We start from the raw sequence: 22687 nt of genomic DNA, 5'->3' as shown, positions 1-22687 counted from the left end.
GCATTTTATGTGATCAGGAGAAATTGAATAGAAACTTTCTTGGCTTTCCTTTTTCCTAGAAGAATTTGTGAGAAAGAGGCTAGAGTTGTGGCTCAGTGATAGAACATTTGCCTAGCATATGTGAGGCTCTGAGTTCGATTCTCAACACTGCATTAAATAAATGAATAAAACAAAGATCCATCAACATCTAAAAAAATATTTTTAAAAATTTGCAAGTCAACAAAATGAAAGAACATTCCCAAACATATGAACTTACTTCATGATTAACAGAAATAGCTAGAACCTGAATTGCTCCCATCTCGTCCCTCTTTATGACCAAATGCATACTTTTTGACAAATACTGTAACAGTAGCTTTGATTTTTCCTCTCCTACTCCCACTTGCTACAAACACCCATTACCGTCTTCTCACACTTCCTAGCAGTTCTGCTAAAAGCACTACAAGGGCAGAAAGATGTTCACTGACATGCTGACTAGCCAGAGGCAGGGCAGTTGCCTCCAGGTCTCATGAGGATGCTCACTTCATAGTTTCCTGCCATGATGAGTTTAGCAAACTTCCTGGATCCTGCCACGTTACAGCGCTCTCCAATGTTAACAAAGTTGGTGTATGGTCCAATCCTGAAGGGCTCTAGACCTTAAAAGGAGAAGCATTTTGAAAAACTCCTGAAATTACATACAGTTGACATGAGACAGACAGACATAATTATTTTCAGTGAGAAAGAAGTCACTGTGCCAAAACCATTTGAGCAGTTCCAATGTGGAAACAGGACCACAATCTTCTTAAAGGAGAGTCAAACGCAACAAAGGTTATTTGTTGCATGTGTACCTACAACTGAACTCTCAAAAGAAGTGTTTCAGGGTTATATGCCATAAATATTCCCCAATGAGCTGAATGAACCATACTGTTTCTGAGAAAGAAGAAAAAGTTTTATCATCATATCCTATTTAATCAAGAGTATGAGGCAAAAGCCAAGCAAAAAAAGTTAGAATCAAGAATTATTTCAGGATTTGTGAGAGGTCAAAATGAAGCACATTCTCAAACATTTAAACTTACTTCATGATTAACAGAAATAGCTAGAACCTACACTGCTACCATCTCATACCTCTTGATGGCCCAAAAGCAGTAGCTTCAATTTTTTGAAGACTCATCCTCTCACTATTCCTGACTGCTGCAAACATGTTACCAATTACCCATCTTCTTACACTTCCTATCAGTTCTAATAGCACTACCAACAGCTATCGTCTCAGCTACTTAGAAGGCAAAGGTAGAAAGATCACAAATTCAAATCCAGCCTGGGCAATTTGCAAGACCCTATCTCAAAACAAAATTTAAAAAGGGACAGGGATGTAGCTCAGAAGTGCTCCTGGGTTTAATCTCCAGTAACACACACACACATACACACATGCTATGCCACAGCGGTATAGTCAGACAGACTGAAGGTAGAGAGAACAAGCTCTCCTAATTCCAACATTGTATGTATGCTTGTAACCAGAAAGGCTAAATCTAGCTGTGCAGAAGGACCCAGGTGGCAACCTGGAAGACAAACACCACTGTGGTGGGTCCACCAGTAATGAGCTGACCCAATGCAGACCAGCTGGGCTTTAACACCTATTTCCTTATCTCCTAACAAGTGATAACATTTCCCTTGACTCAGGCTAACTGAGGGACACATACCTGACAATGCACATAGACACATTACACTGAGGTAAAGTGTCCCTACAGAAAAGACTGAGAACTCTTTTGTTCTGCTCATCACTTTTAAAATACTAAGCAATGCAGTCTCATTGGAGGGATGTAGGCAAGCTCTGGGGACAAAGAGCCCTGAGTTCAATCCACTGACCTGATTGAACACCTCAGGCAACTTCCCACACAGTCTCTGAGCTCATAAAATAAGCAGTGAAGTATCTGCCTTACACAATTGAAACTGGGTAACAGTGATATAGCACCTGCAATAAGAGCTATCATTAAGAAAATGGTTTTCAAGTTCTGTTCAAAGCATCAATTGAGGAAAAAACAGATATGAAGGAGAGTAAAATAATGAACTAGATGATTACAAAGGAGCTGGGTAATTATAAAACCATTCCAGGTTGTTTATGTTCTTAGAAGGAAATCGCTTTCCACAATTTCGGCTTATGATTTCCCATCCTGTTTGTAATGATCCCCAGTCTAGGCTCAGGGGTCCCTGATCCTTATGTTGACCAGAAGTTTGGAGGACAGGCAAACAGGGCTGCCAACTTTCATATGCTGAAGAGTTCTCATGTGACCTCCCTAACAGCATTTCACATAAAACCTTTGCTTCTGCATGAATGTGAAGGATCTAATACAAAAACAGACCTCTCAATTTTGTAATTTAGAAAAGACTTAAGTTAAAAAGCACATTGATGTCATTCTTGAAGTCTATCTGAAGATGACTATTAAAAAAATTTAGAAACAGTGCATAAAATTCAAATGGGGAAAAAGGATTATAATTTTTACACATAAATTCTAAAAATAACCACATGTAAATGGCTGTCTCATTCTGACTCTGGAAGAGCTTGGATTCTGTTATGAGAGCTTAGCTGAAGTGATGCAGTCTTCAGTTAAGGTGAAACAAACTTTCCTGCCACACCTCCTTCTGTCAAAGCCACCATCAGAAATCATAAACTCTACTTCTGCCCTCATTCTCTGTCATTTGAAGCACACAGAGAAAAAAAGGGCTAAACTGTAGAGGTATGCTTATTGACAAAACTTCATGCTCACTCACTGGGGCTACTTCTGTGCATATGGTCTCACTGAGAAAAAAAGCCAATATTACTCTTATTGTTACCTGTATTTTTATATCATGTTTTTCAGGACAAAAAAGCAACAAAAATATTTCAATAAAGAGATACTAAATTATAAAATACTATGAAGTATAATTCTTCTTTGTGTTATGCATAGTTTCTCTTAAAAAAAACAACAATAACAACACTTTTTTTGGCTAAACTTACCATCTAATACTCCAAGAAAGGATTGAGTCATAAATATGAAATTCAAAGTTATTTTAATAGTTCAGAGGAGGATTCTTTTTACTAATATTCCTCGTTTGAATATGAAAATACATGCTGAAAAAGAAGTTGTCTAACTCACAGGATTTCTTGAAAACAAATAATATGAACACATGACTCTTCCCAAATGCTGATCACATGGCAAATAAAAATTACAACAATAAAATTTTCCAGGAAGATGTTGCTGCTGTTACCAAACGTCAGTCTTGGCAGTTTGGAATTTTGAGTCAACTAGTACCATTGTAAGGCTGTGGCAAGCAGTATGTTTTAGAACAGTGTACAGTAGAGACAGGACCACAGAGTTCTCAGGGTAACCAAGGGCACTCCTGGGCCTTTATTCACTTTTACCCTGAAGGAATGTTCAGTCTCCATACTGGACAGCATTCCTCACTAGAATTCATTTAAGCACCAAGAAAAACAGGCACTCTTCCTTGACCTAATAAACAAATTGCTTGGTGAAACAATTCTGTTATTCTACCACTCAGAATAAACATACTAAATACAGCCTACAAATGGTTACTAAAATCATAATCACCACACCTTCATTACTTACCAGATAGTAACATATGTCCTTCAAAAACAGTGGCAGGTGGAACTCTAGGCTTGCAATTTTTCACAGCTTCAGCAATTTCCCTAAGTTAAAAGAGAAAACACTATATTCATTAATTCAGAATAAAATAAACTAATTTCCAACTATGAAATCAAGACTATTAACACAACTATGCACATAATGATATACCTACTTCCAATGTGTAGCAGCAATTATGTCCTTTAGTTCTCTCAGTCCACAGAAAATTAATCTGTGACCCTTCACTTCTATGTGCCTATCCAGCTGGCTATGAACTGGCTGTGCTGTTTCTATTCTCAGAGGCATGAACCTGGAGCTGCATGAGGGTTTGTAAGAAACAAATTATAAACTTCTTCTCCCATCTCCAAACTCACAGATGTCCTTTACTCCAGCAAACCTACACACAAAATATATCCTTGCTGCCTATTCAACAGTTTAACAACAACAAAAGGAAGTCTTCAATTTTGATGAGAAGGTGTACACAGGAGTGGAAAGAATGAGGTCCTGTGGTTCCATTTTTACAATAACACACACATAGTAGGGAGTGTACACATTATTAACACTACAAATAATTACTCCTCAAAATTTGTTTTAGCTGGCCGGGTGCAGTGGTGCATACCTGTAATCCCAGCAGCTCTGCAGGCTGAGGCAGGATGATCACAAGTTCAAAGCCAGCCTCACCAATGGCCAGATGCTAAGCAACTCAGTGAGAGCCTGTCTCTAAATACAAAAATGGGACTGTAGATGTGGCCCAATGGTTGAGTGCCCCTGAGTTCAATCCCTGGTACCCAGGAGGGGAAAATTTATTTTAGCTATTTGCATTCTTTAACCTTATTTGCTTCTAATGAATCATGTCTTTTTTGGGGGGGGAGGGGTATTGGGATTGAACCAAAGGGGTGCTTTACCACTAAGCTACATCCGTGTCCTTTTTATTTTTTGTTTTGAGACAGGGTCTCACTAAGTTCCTTAGGGCCTTGCTAAGAAGTCCTCACTTTACTGCCCCCTAAATTAATATGTAGACATCTAAGTTATACATCAAATATATAGAGACAGATATTAATATACAGATGTAAATATACACACATTCAGAGAGACATTTAAAACAACTCTATTTAAAGAGGAACTGAAAAACAGAAAGAAATTATCTGTGATCCAATGATAACCTATATCAAACTACTACTAGGTTAAAAAAATTGGGGCTATTGGTGTAGCTCAGCAGAAAAGCACATGGTTAGCATGCAGGAGGCCCTGGTTTTAATCACACACACAAACATACACACACACACAAATCATATGTATTACGAGCTTATCATAGAAGTCAAACAAAGCACATTACTACAAGGCACAGTACATTATATGCATGAAAACAGACTTGAAACAGTGAGATGACTGGCTCAACATATGATCATTCACCACTCCAAAGGAAAACAAACAGTACAAACTATGTTCTATTTCACTGAAATCCAATGTGCTATATGGCATAAAATGGTAAGTAAGTAAACATACATGTGGCCTTGCTCCCATATCACTCCCTTCCTTAACACACTCACTGCATGGAGTCAGGTGGAGGTACTTCTCTTGAACAAGACATTTGTTGCCTTACTGCATTTTCCTTCCATGAAGGAATCTAAAGGAGGTGTGTACTTTCCACAAGAAATACAAGCTGCCTCTCTTTGAGCATTCAAAGACTGTTTAAGGGTATGTTTTGACATCTGGGATTGGTTCTATGATATTCCTGGGGAACATATGGGGGATAGGTAAAATAAGAATAACAAAATTTTGAAAAATCTGGCAACTATTATATAGGCACATGGAAGCTAATTTTTTTTATTTCTTTACTTTTATTTTAGAATTTTTTCACAATAGTAAGGTCTAATACTTTGCTAAAGCTGCCTTAACAATGTACCACAGACAAGGTGACTTAAACAACACTTATCTTCCCACAATTTGAAGGATAGGAGGCTCTGATCAGGGTTGGTTTATCCTGAGGCCTCTTCCCATAGCTTGAAGATGAATGTGTTTTACTTATGTCTCCACACGGTCTTCTCTTTGCATGTGCATCTGTGTCCTCTTACTTGTAAGGTCACCAACCAAACTGGATCATGGACAGACCCACTCCTTTCACCTTAATGACTATCAAAAAGCCCTTTCTTCAAATACAATCACATTCTGAGCTACTGAAGATAGGACTTCAATACACAAATTTGGAGTATATAAATTTAATTGAAAAAACTTAAAATATTTAAAGGTGATTATTACCTGATATGATCTGGTGTTGAACCACAGCATCCGCCAACAATATTGACCAAGCCATCCACTGCAAAGTCCTGCATTCAGGAAAAGTTTCTAAATCCTAAATTCACCAAGACCAATTAAGCATGAAAGCCTTTACTTTCTTCATTTCCTGAATCACTAAGATTGTACCAAAGCAACAGCTAAACATATTTAACTTTAGATACAAAATTTTCACAATCCCTAGATGTAAAAATAAAGTGGAAAATAATTCAGGCATGATGAAATCCCTTATGCCATTTAAAGTACAATGGGAAATTTATTTGCCTTTCTATTGAAATTAAAGATTTTCTTTATACATATGCTGAGTTGAATGAGTGCAAGCTAGATTATGCATTTTCAAATAATACATAAAAAGAGTATCAGCTTTTAAATTTAATTTTTAAATAAAAAATTCAGTTGCTCTGTCATACTGGCCACATTTCAACCATTCCAATAAGCACATGTGATTGTGCCTCCATACTGGACAGCATGGGTCTGGAGTTAGATCAGAAGCTGGTGCATAAGAGCCCAGCAAGTAACATAGGAAGTTAAGAACCTGAGAAGTCAAGAGTGCTAGAAAGAGCACCCACACACTGAAATCATAAGAATTAAGTCAGAAATAGTTTAATAGAAAATGTCAGTGAGCCAGGAGCTAAACACTCAAAGAATGATAGAAAAGAGGCATGGGGGTTAGTAGATGAGTACACTAAGGTGCAATAGTTTATAGTACAGTCTCATGATTCAAAGATGTCAAGAGAGACAAGAATGATGCTGGAGGGGCTGTGGTTGTAGCTCAGTGGTATAGCACTTGCCTGGCATGTGTGGGGCATCGGGTTCAATCCTCAGCACACATTAATTTTTTTAAAAAAAAGGTATTATGTCCATGTACAACTATATATATATATATATATATATAAAAGGATAGTAGAGATGAGAATGGGGAGCCAGGAGGACACCTACTCCACCCAGAAGTTTTAGGGACATAGGGGGAAAATTCATTACTTGGGAAGGTTGTAGAGGAAGCAACATCTCAGAGAAGAATCAAGCCTCTATCAGTTTGGAGTGGCCTGCACTGGGACTTTTCAAAGAGTCACCAGTGCCAATCAACAATAAGGATGTTAGTCCTTCCCTATATCTCCACCACCTTAATTAAGAGTAGCTATGCTTTCATTATTAATGCCCTGGGATTTCTCTAGAGGGAAAATCTGCTTCTAAATATTCTAAAACCAAAAATTCTATCTCTTTTTTTAAAAAAACAAGTGAAAGAGGATCCCTGACCTTGAGGTGCATGGCCATCATGGAAGGTGTTTCATCATAGTCACCAAAAGTGTTGGGAAGACCTGAGAAAGGATATTTCAACCATTATTGAAAACTACCTTAACAAAAGTTACAAAATTTTATATTGATAATTAAATTTTGCTTACCTGTAAAAAGCAAGGAACATAATATTTACATAGTAAACATAGATACCACACAAAGAAAAAAAGGTCTAATAATGTAGCTCAGTGGTAGAGCATTTGACTAGCTCTGAGTTCAATCTAGTACAACCAAAAGAAAAAGAAAAAAAAAGTCTAAAAACCAAAAACAACTAGTCTCCTTTCAAATAAATTTTCCCAAGTTAAGACTTTACCCTCTGCTATCCAATTTCCTGTTTTATTTATTATCCTCTTCCATTTATCTTATTCCTGGTGGGAAATACAATTTATTATGCATTTTAAGATGTACATATTTGGAGACGGGAGGCTGCAAAATTATTTTTAGCCCTAAGTAGTTGAGCAGCTCTCAAAAATATTCACAGGGAAATCTGGCTAACCCAGAACAGATCACCAATATTTAACTGGATGTGGTTTGAGAATTATCTACAAATGTCATTGGAATTTTTACACTCAAGAAACTCTAAGAACATCTTTTAGAGAGAAAAGAGGAAACAACAAAGACTCTTCTGCTGCTCATCCACTAAGAGTGAAGAAGAGAAGGGCTCCCTGTCCTCATCTCTGGCAATCTAGTTGGCCATGTCCACATGCAAGCACTGTCACCAAAGGCAAGGTGCTCGTAGCTTATATGACCAGGCTCACTCCCCAAAGTTCTGTCCTACTGTGAGGTTTCAGGCTAGGCCAAACTCTTCCCTTAGGTTGTGAGGGAAACACTGGTCTAGACCCAAATACTATTCATTTGGAAAATAAATCCCTATTGAGCAGCAACTATATACCAAGACCTATGAAACAAACTCTTCTAATAATATCTACTATGCCTTATGTACATGGATCTCCCTCTTGAAAAACACACCTGCATTGGGATAACAGAGAACATATGCTGTCGTACATTTTCCAATGGTTTCAATAAAAGGTCTCATTTCAGCTGCACCCAGAGCACAATTTAATCCAATGCTGAAAAACAATAAGAAGATATTAAAAGCATCATCTTTCATTCAATGTATTTATACATATAAAAGTTATGATAAAGAAGATTAAGCCAAGTGGATAATAAATCTCCAAATTCAAAGCACTTTATTCAGCTACAAAGCCATCTCACTGAGGTTCCATGCAGCATGGAATACTTTTGCCCATAACTCCACCTTCAGATATTTACAGTTAAAGTACCCTGTCTATGGATATGACTCCTTAAATTAGTTTACAGAATGTCTAATGGCATACTATGGGACAGAAATGCCAGAAAAGTACCATTACTAATAAAAATGCAACCTCAAAATAATACTGAAGGAAGGATAAAATGTAAATCTTACAGGTAGGAGAAACATGAAATGGGAGGAAAAAACTACCCCATCCTAGAACTCCAGAAAAGCAGAACTTAGTCCCAGCTTCACAAATAGAATCCCTGCTATCCTAGAATCAGGCCCCTGAGGGCCTCCTGGAATTCAGAAAACAACCATGAAGCTATTGGACCATGTGATGTTTTGTTTTCATATTTTGCCTTTTTTCTTTATTATGATTTCTAAGTACAATGTGGTGTACTTGGTTGGATCCTAGAATAGAAAAAGGATATTAGTAAAAAAAAAAAAAAAAAATCTTTAAATCCAAATAAAGTTTGGAGTTTGGTTAATAAATAGTAAGAAACTCTTATTAGTTTTCACAAAGTACCTTAGTTATGTAAGATGCTAATATTAGGGAAAAACAGATGAAGACTATACTAGAATTATCTTTTCTATAAGTCTGAAATTATTTCAATTAAAAAAAAAAGCTTATTTAACAATAAGTACTCAGGGGAAAGAAAAAAAAAAAACCATCGGCTAACTAACAATATAAGGGAACTTCCTCAACTTAATATAGAATATCTATTTTAAAAACTCCAAATAACATCTGGTTAATAATGAGAATACAGAAGATGCTGCCCTCTAAGATCAAGAACAATGCTATGGGCTGGGATTGTAGCTCAGTGGAAAAGCACTTGCCTAGCATGTGTGAGGCACTCTCAGCACCACATAAAAATAAATAAATATCCGCTCACAGCTAAAAAAAAATTTTTTTTGAAAAAATAACAATGTTATAATGTCCACTTTCATCTCCTAGTCATCTTTGTACTGGAAACCCTAATACAATAAAAGAGGCAAAATAGAAGGTATACAGAATGACAGATTGGAAAAGAAGAAGTAAAATTGTCTTTGTTCACAGATTGTGTAACTGTTTTTGTAGAATTTCCCAATCACTAAAAATTCCTATAACTGATAAGCAAATACACCAATGCTGCAAAATAGAAAGTAGATATACCAAAATCAATTGTTTACCTATATACCAACAATGAGCAACTATAATTTGAAATAGAAAACAAAACCATCACATCAGCACCAAAATAAATTAAATACTTAGGTATATATCTAATAAAATACATATAACATCTCAAAGAGGAAAACTGTAAAATTTTAGTGAAGGAAATAAAGCAGATTAAAATCAATGGAAAGATACATTTATGGAGCTGGGATATATAGCTCAGTGGTAGAGCACTTGCCTAGGATGCCTCAGGCCCAGGGTTCAATCCCCAGCAGTGAAAAAAAAAAAAAAAAAAAAAAGGTACTACATATATAAATAGGAAGATTCAACATTGTGAAGATGTCAATTCTCTCAACTTGATCTATATTTACACTATCCCAATCAAAATCCCAGCAGTTATTTTATGGATATCAACCAATTGATTCTAATATTTATACACAGAGGCAAAAGACCCAGCCCCAAAACTGAAGGATAACAGCAAGAACTTACACCACCTGTCTTCAAAACTGACTAAAAAGCCTAAGTAATCAGGACAGGGTGATGTTGGTGAAAGAAAAGACAAAGAGGTAAATGGAACAGACTAGAACACCTAGAAAAATCTCATACAAAAAGTATCAACTGATCTTTTTAAAAAATTTTTTTTAGTTGTTGATGGACCTCTATTTTATTCATTTATTATTTATATGTGGTGCTGAGATTTGAACCCAGTGCCTCAACATGCTAGACAAGTACTCTGTTACTGAGCTACAACCCCAGCCCTCAATCGATCTTTGACAAAGGAGCAAAGACAATACAAAAAAGAAATCAGTATTTCAAGAAGTGGAGCTGGAACAACTGAACATCCATTTTTTAAAAAATTTGGGCTGGGGCTGGGGCTCAACAGCAGCACACTTGCCTGGCATGTGTGAAGCACTGGGTTCATTTCACAGCACTGCATATAAATAAATAAAATAAAGGTCTATCAACAATTAAAAAAATAAAAAATAAAAAATACTAAATCTTGCCAGGCACCATGGCACACATCTGAATTCTGACAACTCAGGATGCTGAGGCAGGAGTATCACAAATTTGAACCCAGACTGGCTTAACAAGACCCTCAGCAACATAGTGAGACCCTGTTTCAAAACTGAAAGAAGAAAAAAGGGGACACTAGGGACATTGCTCAGTGGTTAAGTACCCTAGGTTCAATCCCTGGTACAAAAAAAAAAAAAAAAAATTAGAATTCTGGATAATACCAGAGAAAATCTAGGTGACCATGGGTTTGGCAAAAAGTTTTCAGATAAAACATCAAAAGCAGAATCCATAACAGAAAAAAAAAAACTTTTAGCTGAACTTCCCTAAAATTAAAAACTGCTCAGTAGTTAGAAGACACTATGTTAAGAGCATGAAAAGATGGCCATGTGTGGTGGTACATACCTATAATGCCAGCAACTCGGGAGGCTAAGGCAGAAGGAACTGCAAGTTCAAGACCAGTTTCAGCAACTTAGCAAGACCTTGTCTCAAATCAAAAGTAAAAAGAACTGGAATGTAACTCAGTGGTACAGTACCCCTGGATTCAATTCCCAGTACCACAAAAGAAAAAAAAAAGGTGGGGGGTTGTGGCTCAGTGGTAGAGCACTTGCCTAGCACAAGTGAGGCACTAGGTTTGATCCTCAGCACCTCATAAAAATAAAGGCATTGTGTCCACCTACAACTACAAAAAAAAAAAAAAAAAGGTATCTAAAAACTTTTTTAAAAAAAGAAACACAAACAAGAAATAAAGACAAACCACAGACTAGGAAAAAAATATTTGCAAAACATACCTGATTAAGAACTGGTACGCAAAATAGATAAAGAACTTTTGAAACATTAAAAAAAAATCTGAATCCAAAACTGCACACACACAAAAAAAATCAAACCAACAACTCACCAAGGAAAACAAAGATGGAAAATAAGCACATAATGTTGCTCCACATCCTTTGTAATTAGGGATTGAAAATTAAAATGAAATACCACTATACACCTATCAGAATGACTAAAATCCAGAAGAGTAACAACAAATGCTGGTAAGGATGTGGAGCATCAGTAACTCTCACTCAGTGCTGGTGGGGATTCACAAAGGTACAGCCATGCTGGGCCTGATGGCACCCACCTGGAATCCCCGCTACTCAAGAAGCTGAGGCAAGAAAATCACAAGTTTAAGGTCAGCCTTTTCAACTTAGTGAGAGCCTATCTTAAAAAAAAAAAAAAAGTTGTGGATGTAGCTCAGTGGTATAGTACCACTGGGTTCAATTCCCAGTACTACCAAAAAACAAACAAAAAATGGTTTCAGTTTCTTACAAAACTAAACATGACCCAGCAATCATGTTCCTTGTTACTTATCCAAATGAACTGAAAACTTAATATCTACCCAAAAACCTGCAAATTAACGTTCACAGCAGCTTTATTCACTTTTAACTGAAACTTGGAAGCAACCAAGATGCCCTTCACTGCAAATAAAACCACACATTTAGGTAACAGAATATTACTCAGCACTAAAAAGCAATGAAAATACATGGGGGAAGCTCAAATACACATTGCTGAGTGAAAAGAGCCAATTCAAAGAGTTTATATACTATATGATCACAACTATATTCCATTCCAAAAAAGACAAAACTATAAGACAATCAGAAGACTAGCTATCAACAGACAAGAAAAAGGGATAAATTACACAAAGCTCGGGACATTTTTAGGGAAGTGAAACTAGTCTGTATGATACTATAATGGTAAACATACATTTCAAGATTCATGGCATGGGGCTGTTTGTGGCTCAGTGGTAGAATGCTCGCCTACCATGCATGAGGCACTGGGTTCAATCCTCAGCACCACATAAAAATGAAAAAATAAAAATATTGCATCCACCTAAAAAACTAAAAAAATAAATATTTTTTTTTCATTTTAAAAAGGTTCATAGCATGTAGGGAGATCCAAGATGGCAGACTGGAGAGAGGGTGCGTGAAGAGAGATTCAAGCAGAGGAAATACAACTTCTTTGCAAGGCAGCCTTCACTGTCCACTGATCCCCTGCTGTTTACCCCACATTCGTCTGCGGCAATCACCCACCAACTACCAGCATATCGCCACCCTTCTGAGCACAGATCTCTTGCTGACTGCTGCCTATCATCCACCATTTGCCCATTTGCCCACCTCTTGCCTGCCCATTGTCCAATCTCCAACAATCCACCCACAGATCACCTGCCTTTAGCCTGCAGACTGCCCATTTTCCACTGCAGCCTGGAAATGCACTGTCAGAGTACCTACAGGTTTGCTTTGGCATGGCCACCACCATCTTGAGATGCCACCATTGCCATCTCAGAGCATGGCCACTTCAGTCTGTAGACACCAGCCAGGGTCTGGGGATATACTGTCGGGGTAGCTGCAGGTCTGGTTGCACCTGAGGTCTTTTTGATGGGTGTGCTAGTGGCCACCATCTGGCTGCCTCTTTGCAGGGTCACTCCTTTGTGTGAGCACATCCCTGTTGGTCTCTCTGCAAGTTGAACCGTCATTAAGATCTTGAGACTGCAGCAAGGCAGAGCCTGGGGAAGCTGAAGCCCAGGTCCATCAGATTGCAGCTGGGTTTAGGTGGGCCAGTCTGGGTCTAGCAAGCCTGTGGAACACCATAGACTATGGAAAGTTCCCCAGAGGAAACTCAGAGTGAAGAAACTGGAGAAAACGGAGCTCTCTCCAGCTCAGTGAGTCCTGAAGTGCACAGGGATGGAAGAGGCCTGCTACAATGGGTGGGAAGACTGGAAGAGGGCGTGAAGGCATCTTGCCATCAGCTCATCCCACTCAACCTACCACCCAACCAGTCCAGCACCTACTGGACTGGATTTACCATCAAACTTCAGACTTATCAGCAGAGAAGGGAAGCTGAGAAAATTTGTGAAAACCAAGGGAAGCTATCATTTAATTTCCCACTGAGACTTTTTTTTTTTTTTAATCTTTTGCCCTCTCCCTCTCATTTCTACCATTTTTAATTCTAATATTTTTCATGCATCAATTTACTGAGGAATGGGATGTCTGAATCGTACATTACGATTTTGTTGTACATACTTAAATTTTTCCTTCTTTTTTTAAAATCTGTATATAATTTTTCTCTCACCTGTCTGTCTCCCCTGGATTCTCTTTCTCACTTCTCTCTTACTGACAGCCAACCTCTATGAAATCCTCTCTCACTTTTTCTATGAAATTGTCCCTCTATCTTCTCTCCTTCTCCCTCATAAACATCACATCTTGTGTTCCCTCACTGTCCATCATTAGAAATGTAAAGCCTTTTAGCAACTGTTTATATTGTAGACAATAACTGAACACATCATTTCTGTTTATTGCAACAAAATTGTAGATGTCTTAATAAGAGCTAATTTGGTTTAAAGGTATATATTGTTTGCATTTGGTGCTGTTAATATTGGCTCCCCTTTAAAGGTGGGGTACTATAAGACTCAGGGACACTATAAGACTACAGGGTAGAAACTATACTGACTCAGATTCATCTGCTAAATGGGAAGACACACAAACAACATGAAAAAACAAGGGAACAAAGCACCTCAAATAAACCAACATGTTCCAACCATAGAATCCATAAACAAAACAGTAGAAAAAATGTCAGAGAAGAAGTTTAGAGGATACATAGTTAGGCTGATCTTCAAAATAAAGAATGGTATCAGAGACAAAATACAGGAAGTGAAAGATCACTTCAATAAACAGGCATGAGATGATAAAAAGAAATCAAGCAGAAATCCTCAAAATGAAGGAAACAAAAAACTAAATTAAAACTCAATGGAAAGTATCACCAACAGACTAGACCACTTAGAAGACAGAACTTCAACCAATGAAGACAAAATATATGCTCTTGAAGATAAAGTCAACCACACAGAGAAGATGGTAAGAAACCATGAACAGAACTTCCAAGAAATATGGGATAACATGAAAAGACCAAATTTAAGATTTATTGGAATAGATGAAGGCATGGAGATACAAACCAAAGGAATGCACAATCTTTTTAAAGACACAATATCAGAAAATTTCCAAATCTAAAGAATGAAATTTGCAGCAGACCTACACCATGGCACATTACTTAAGAGTGACTAACATACAGAATAAGGATAGAATTGTAAAGGCTGCAATAGAAAAAAATCAAATTACAAGTAGAGGGAAACCAATTCAAATTTCAGCTGATTTCTCAACCCAGACCCTCAATACCAGGAGGTCCTGGATAACATATATCAAGCTCTAAAAGAAAATGGATGCCAACTAGGAATTTTATATCTAGAAAAAATAAGATTCAGATTTGTAGATGAAATAAAAACCTTCCATGATAAACAAAAGTTAAAACAATACACAACTAGAAAACTTGCACTACAGAACATTCTCAGCAAAATATTCCATGAGGAAGAAATGAAAACCAGCAAAGGGAAGAGCTACATTAAATGAAAGGTTGTTAAACGAGAAACTTAGTCAAGCTAAAAACCAAAAATAAACCAAAATGAATAGGAATACAAATCATATCTCAATAATAACCCTGAATTTTAATGGCTTAAAATCGAAAAACCAAAAGACATAGACTAGCAGATTGGATTAAAAAACAAGACCCAAACATATGCTGTCTTTAAGAAACTCACCTCCTAGGAAAAGAAATCCACAGACTGAAGGTGAAAGGACAGGAAAAAAACTTATCACTCACATGGACTATATAAACAAGTACAGGTTTCCATCCGCATATCAGAGTGGATTTCAAAACAAAGTTAGTCAGAATGGATAAAGAAGGACATTTCATACTGCTTAAGAGAATCACACATCAACAAGATATAACAATTGTAAATATTTATGCCCCAAACAATGGAACATCTATGTACAGCAAACAAACCCTTCTCAATTTCAAGAATCAAACAGACCACAACACGATAATACTGGGTGACTTTGACACACCTCTCCACTGGATAGATCTTCCAAACAAAAACTAAACAAAGAAACTATACAGCTAAATAATACAATGATTTAGACTTAATGGACATATATAGTGTCTTTCATCCATCACTGAGTGAATACACCTTCTCAGCAGTGCACAGATCCTTCTCTAAAATAGACCATACGTTGTGCCACAAAGCAACTCTCAGAAAATACAGAAAAACAGAGGTACTACCCTGCATTCTATCAGATAATGGAATAAAATTAGAAATCAATGATAAAATAAAAAAATAGAAGCCACTCCAACACCTGAAGACTAAATAATATGCTACTGAATAACATGGATAACAGAAGACATCAGGGAGAAGATAAAAAAAGTTCTTAGAGATAGATGTGAACAACAATACAACATTATCAAAATCTCTGGGACACTATGAAGGCAGTGCTAAAAGGAAAGTTCATTGCATTGAGCTCATTCACTAAAAGAATAAAAAGCCTACAAATAAATGACCTAATGTTACATCTCAAAGCCCCAGAGAAAGAAGAACAAAACAACACCAAAAGTAGAAGACAGGACATAATTAGCTGAAATCAATGAAAATGAAACAAAAGACAACTGAAAAAAATTGACAAAACAAAAAGTTCTTTGAAAAAAACAAATAAAATTGATAAACCCTTAGCCATGCTAACAGAGGAGAGAGAAAAACTCAAATTACTAAATTTCATAATGAAAAAGGAAATATCACAATGGGCACTATTAAAATACAGAAGATAATTAGAAACTATTTTGAAAATTTATACTCCAGGAAAACAGAAAACTTAAAAACACTGACAAATTTCTGGAGACATATGATCTACCCAAACTCAATCAGGAAGACATACACAATTTAAACAGATCAATTTCAAACAGTTAAATAAAAGATGCCATCAAAAGCTTACCAACAAAGAAAAGCCCAGAAACAGATTCTTAACTGAGTTCTACAAGACCATCAAAGAAGAACTAATACCAATACTCTTCAAATTAGTGTCTGAAATAGAAAAGGAGGGAAACCTTCTAAACTCATTCTATTAGGCTAGTATCACCCTGATACCAAAACCAGACAAAGACACATCAAGGAAAGAAAACTTCAGACCAATATCCATGATAAACATAGAAGCAAAAATTCTCAATAAAATTCTGGAAAATCACATACAAAAATATATTAAAAAGATAGTGCAGGATGGGGTTGCAACTCAGTAGAAAAGCGCTTGCCTAGCATGTATGAGGCAAAGGGTTCGATTCTCAGCATCATGTATAAATAAATAAAGGTCCATTGACAATTAAAAAAATATTTTTTAAAAATGTGCATCATAATCAAGTGGGGTTCATCCCAGAGATGCAAGGTTGGTTTAACATACAGAAATCAATAAACATAATACATCACATCAAAAGACTTAAAGACAAGAATCATATGATTATCTCAATAGATGCAGAGAAAGAATTTCACAAAATACAGCACCTCTTCATGTGCAAACACTAGAAAAACTAGGGATAGTAGGAACACACCTCAACATTGAAAAAGGTATCTATGCTAAACCTAAGGCCAATACCATTCTAAATGGAAAAAAACTGAAAGCATTCCCTCTAAAAACTGGAAAAAGATAGGGATGCCCTCTTTTACCACTTCCATTCAACACAGTCCTTGAAACTCTAGCCAAAGCAATCAGGCACACAAAAGAAATTAAAGGGATACAAATAGGAAAAAAAGAACTCAAACTATCACTATTTGCTAACAACATGACTCCATATTTAGAAGATCCCAAAAATTCTACCAGAACACTCTAGGACTAATAAATAAACTCAGCAAAGTAGCAGGAATAAAAATCAATACCCATAAAATCAAATGCATTTCTATACATAAATGATAATCCACCACAAAAGAAATTGAAAAAACTATCCCATTCACAATAGCCTCAAAAAAAATAAAATAAAATAAAATAAAATACTTGGGAGTCAATCTAAGAAGAGAGGTGAAAGACCTCTACAGCGAACTACAGAACACTAAAGAAAGAAATTGAAGAAGACCTTAGAAGATTGAAAGATCTCCCATGGGGCTGGGGTTGTGGCTCAGCAGTAGAGTGCTCACCAAGCAGGTGTAAGGCACTGAGTTCAATCCTCAACACCACATAAAAATAAATAAAATAAAGGTATTGTGTCCAACTACAACTAAAATTTTTTTTAAAAATCTCCTATGCTCTTGAATAGGCAGAATTAACATTGTCAAAATGGCCATACTACCAAAACTGATATACAGAATTAATGCAATTCCTATTAAAATCCCAATGACATTCTTCATAGAACTAGAAAAAGCAATCATGAAATTCATTCAGAAAAATAAGAGACCCAGAATAGCCAAAGCAATCCTCAGTAAAAACAGTGAAGTAGGAGGCATCACAATGCCAGACCTTAAACTGTACTACATAGCCACAGTAACAAAAACAGCATGGTATTGACACCAAAGTAGACACGTAGACCAATGGTACAAAATAAAAGACACAGAGACCTATAAATACAATTATCTCATACCAGACAAAGGTGCCAAAAGCATACATTGGAGAAAAGACAGTCTATTCAACAATGGTGCTGGGAAAATGGAAATCCACATGTAGCAAAATGAAATTAATCCTCTATCTCTCACCCTGCACAAAAATCAACTCAAAGTGAATCAAAAACACTAGAACAGAGAACTTATGCTTAACAGAAGAAAAAGTAGGCCAAAGTCTTCATCATGTTGGCTTCATACCTGACTTCCTTAACAGGACTCTTACAGCACAAAAAGTAAAATTAAGAATCAATAAATAGGATTGATTCCAGCTAAAAAGTTTCTTCTCAGGAAAGGAAACAATCAACAACATGAAAACAGAGTCTAAAGAATGAGAAAAAAAATCTTTACCACACGCACCTCAGATAGAGCACTAATCTCCTGGAAATATAAGGGACCCAGAACTCATTTAACACCAAACACCCCCCAAATAGCCCAATCAATAAATGGACAAAAGAACTAACTGAACAGACACTTCACAGAAGAAGAAATATGATAGGTCTACAAATACATGGAAAAATGTTCATCATCTCTAGCAATTAGAAAAATACAAATCAAAACTACTCTAAGATTTCATCTCACTCCAGTCAGAATGGCAATTATCAAGAATACAAGCAATAATAAGTGTTGGTGAGGATATGAGGAAAAAGGTACACTCATACACTGCTGGTGAGACTACAAATTGGTGCAAATACTGTAGAAAGCAGTGTGGAGATTCCTCAGAAAACTTGGAATGGAACCACCATTTGACCTAGCTGTCCCACTCCTCGGTTTATACCCAAAGGACTTAAAAATCAGCATACTACAGTGACACAGCCACATCAATGTTTATAGCAGCCTAATTCACAACAGCTAAACTATGGAAACAACCTAGATGCCCTTCAACATATGAATAGATAAAGAAAATGTGATACATATATACAATGGAATATTACTCAGCCTTAAAGAATAAAATTATGGCATTTGCAGGTACATGAATGGAACTAGAGAACATCATGCCAAGTGAAATAAGCCAATCTAAAAAAAAAAAACAAAGACCAAATATTTTGTCTGATAAGAGGATGCTTATCCATAGTGGGGAAGAATGAAGGAGCTTTAAACTGTGAAGAGGGGAAGGAGGAGAGGAGTGGGGCCTTTTCCCATCCAACAGGGATAGGAAAAACAGTATAATGAGACAGACATTATTACTCTATAAACATGTATGATTACACTACTGGAGTGACTCTGCACCATGTACAGCCATAGGAATGAGAAGTTGTGCTCCATTTGGGTACAATGTGTCAAAATACATTCTACTGTCATATATAAGTAATTAGAACAAATTTTAAAAAAATAGAAGGGAGATCAGTAGAATAGAAGGGGATAAGGGGGAGGGAGGGGAGGCAAAGGAGAGATCCTGGGGAGTGAAACTGATCCAATTATAATGTTTTGTTGTTTATATGTATGAATATAACAAATCCCACTGTTATGTATAATTATAATCCACCAATAAAAAGGGGGAAAAATGAATATTCCCAGAAAAAAAAAATGCAAAGTCAAAATGAAAAAAAAAAATTCATAGCATGTAAACACCAAGAATGAACTCTAATATAGACTATGGCCTTCAGTTAATATTGGTTCATATCTTAATATACTATACTGTACCAAGTAAGATGTTAATAACAGAACACTGGGGGTTTTCAAGAGCCAGGGAGGGAGTATATGAGGGCTTTCTGTACTTTTCTGCTAAAATTTTCAATTGCTAGGTTCAGCCAGGTATGAGGGTACACACCTATAATCCCAGTGACTCAGAAGGTTGAAGCAAAAGGATCACAAGTTGGAGGCCAGCATCAGCAACTGAGTGAGACCATGTCTCAAAAAATTAAAAAAAAAAAAAGGACTGGGGGTTAAGCTTAATGGTAGAACATCCCTGAATTCAATCCCAGTCCAAAAATAAAAAATAAAAAAAAAAATTGCTAAGTTTCATGCATGACTAACAACCCTTGAACAGACCTATTCAGTTTAGCTATTTTACCAGTTCCATTTGGTAATTTAACTTTTCCTTTCATCTTACATCACTATCACCTGGATTCAACACCAGGTAAAAAGCAAAATATGTGTGTGTGTGTGTGTGTACACATATATATTTAAGCACTGTTATCATTAGAATGTATGTTTGACTTTTTCCCAAACTTAATTCCAAACCTAACTTTTTTTTTTTTTTTGGTACCAGGAATTGAACCCAAGGCCTTATGCATGCTAGACAAATGCTCTACAACTGAACTAAATCCCCAGCCCTTTTTGTATTTTATTTTGAGATAGGATCTTGCTAAATTTCCCAAGCTGGGCTTGAACTTGTGATCTTCTTACTCTGACCTTCCAAGTAGCTAGAATTACAGGCAGATACCACTGCACCCAGCTCAAGTTTGTCTATTCAACAGTCAGTTCTTCATCTGTTGAATGATAGGAATAATTCCATCAACTAAGAATAAGAAACTCAAGTTTTCAGAGTTACGTTGAAATTCAAATGAAACATCATATATAGAAACATTTTGTAGACTATACATCTACAAAACTGACATGAACTTATTCTGATGATCTATCTTGCCCCTCTGTGCTTAGCAAACTCTTATTTTTTTTTCCAACATAGCTCAAATAACACCTTCTCTACAGAGCCATCTCTCTATATATAGCAAGATTTTTTTCACATTTTTGTACAGTGCTTTGTATTTTATCTTTCAACTTACAAAATTTATTTCTCCAAGTGTGGACTACTTCACATATGCCAACACTCAAGGCACACAGAAGGATTTCAATAAGTGCTGTATTAGTAATACAAGGTTCTGTCTGCTTATTCTTTGTTAATAGTCTGTGATAACCATGAGTCAGTGAGTAATAGTTCCTTACATATGAACTTTTTCACACTGAAGGCTGCCTTCTAAATACCCCTTCAGTCTATAAGATTGATAAAAGATAAAAACCTGAGCTTTCCACCTTACTTCAAGTTAGGATTCTTCTGATTGCCCCATAAATAGGGAAAGAATATTACCCTTAAATTTGCAAAGCATTGCCTCAAAAATGTAACTGACCGATAAAAGTGTTACCTAGCCAAGCACAGTCTTAACTACAAGGGGGTACCTACAGACAAAAGGCATTTGGCTGCCTAGAGGTAGGACAGCTTTCCCAGTCCCTCAAGTGACTCATTTTGGCAGTTCTGAAGCCCTTGAGAAACAGTCTGAAAGTATCTAAGGACAGTCAACACATCTCAGAAGTAGTACAAGGGAATTATGGGGAAGTAATCCCCACTCAGGTCATATGTGTAACTATTAGAAAAGATCTGCCAAAGAAGAAAGGAGTCAAGGAAGGGAGTCACTCACCAGAGTGGGTCTGCATGAGACACACTGATGACAAATGCCTCTCCGGTCTGTCCAGAAAGAGTCCGTCCACTTTTATCAACAATTGTCCCTGAAATCTGAATTAACAAAGGAAACAAAGTCAACAGTATAGATTCAGGTAAAGAATATAATTCCAAAAACAAAATAAAATGAATAGACCGGTATTCCTTATTCTTTTACTAGGAAGAGAAATGTGAAATTCAAATTCAGCACTTTCCAGAAGGATCAGAACGGATATATACCAAGTGGCCAGGGGAGGAGGCAGAAAGCCACAGAAACAGAAAAGGGAAAGTCAATGAGGCAAAACTCAATGCCCCAACAGTAGAAGTCATCACATATCCACCTGGGAGTGTTAATTCCAGTTGCTTGGGAGGTTGAGGCAGGATTAAAAGTTCAAGACCAGTCTGGGCAAGTCAGTGAGACCCTGTCTCAAAAATTTTTAAAAAAGGGTGGGGCGTTGGTTTGGGGATTTACTTCAGCAGCAGAATGAACTAAAAAATGGCCTGAGAAAAAAAAGCAGGACTGGGAGTACAGTTCAGTGGCAAAGTATTTGCTTAGCACTTATGGGGCTCTCAGTTTAATCCCAGTATTAGGAAAAAAAAGAAAAAAAATATATCACACATCCATGTCAGATTCGTTGGAGGAGTTATCAGGTTATCCCAGCCTTCTGCTGTTAAATACCTGATTTATCTAACACCCTTGCTTTGATTCTGTCATATGCTCACCGAGCAGGTCTCTCAGAGGCCTGCCTTGAGTTAACGCCTTGGGGTCTAACATCGTCAGTGCTGGGTACTTGGCATTCAGCATGCAAGCCCATCCCTCCTTGGCCCTAATGAGACTGGGTCTTTAAGCCTTTGGCTTTAAGGGGGCTTCTTGTGAGCCACCCACCTGCAATGAGTTGGTAGTGTAGAAGGGAGGTGAACAGAAGAAGTTAAACTAAATGGTTTCCAAAAGATAACGTCAATCATTCTATTTTGGGGAGGGAAGGGGGCTAGAGGTTATATTCAAAATGACAATTATTAACAAAAGACAAGAATATGTCATGCAAAATATTTTGGAACTTACAAAGATAGGCCGGGGAGCATAATTCTCTTCAAAAAGTTTCTGGAGTGCAAACAAGGCTGCCTGTCAGGGGTAAAAGAAAAAACATGTCTCAAAAAATTAAAAAGAAAAAACATCTTTACTGCCAGGAGAATAATGTACCCAAGGTCAGTCTGA

General features: G+C 36.8%; 1 protein-coding gene across 8 annotated transcripts in view; it reads right to left on the bottom strand.

Annotated features, from left to right (window-relative positions):
* Nucleotides 1-22687, bottom strand: part of Mtr (5-methyltetrahydrofolate-homocysteine methyltransferase) — a 91158-nt gene that overhangs the window by 50801 nt on the left and 17670 nt on the right. For 6 of the 8 annotated variants that reach the window (XR_005731009.2, XM_040278705.2, XM_040278704.2 and 3 more), the window contains 8 exons: nt 22535-22594; nt 21452-21546; nt 8154-8254; nt 7146-7207; nt 5853-5920; nt 3769-3909; nt 3579-3658; nt 520-632 (listed from right to left, as the gene is read on the bottom strand). Coding sequence is in view for 7 of the 8 variants with exons in the window: in XM_040278705.2 (XP_040134639.2) it covers nt 520-632; nt 3579-3658; nt 3769-3909; nt 5853-5920; nt 7146-7207; nt 8154-8254; nt 21452-21546; nt 22535-22594 (720 nt within the window). In the remaining variant the exon portion in view is untranslated. The remainder of the gene's footprint in view (nt 1-519; nt 633-3578; nt 3659-3768; nt 3910-5852; nt 5921-7145; nt 7208-8153; nt 8255-21451; nt 21547-22534; nt 22595-22687) is intronic. The other 2 variants (XM_021723072.3, XM_005320347.5) reach the window with 1 other exon arrangement.

This window comes from Ictidomys tridecemlineatus, chromosome 10, assembly GCF_052094955.1.
Source record: "Ictidomys tridecemlineatus isolate mIctTri1 chromosome 10, mIctTri1.hap1, whole genome shotgun sequence".
NCBI lineage: Eukaryota > Metazoa > Chordata > Mammalia > Rodentia > Sciuridae > Ictidomys > Ictidomys tridecemlineatus.
Note: the sequence above shows the minus strand (reverse complement) of the source record. Positions and strands in the feature narration are given on the sequence as shown.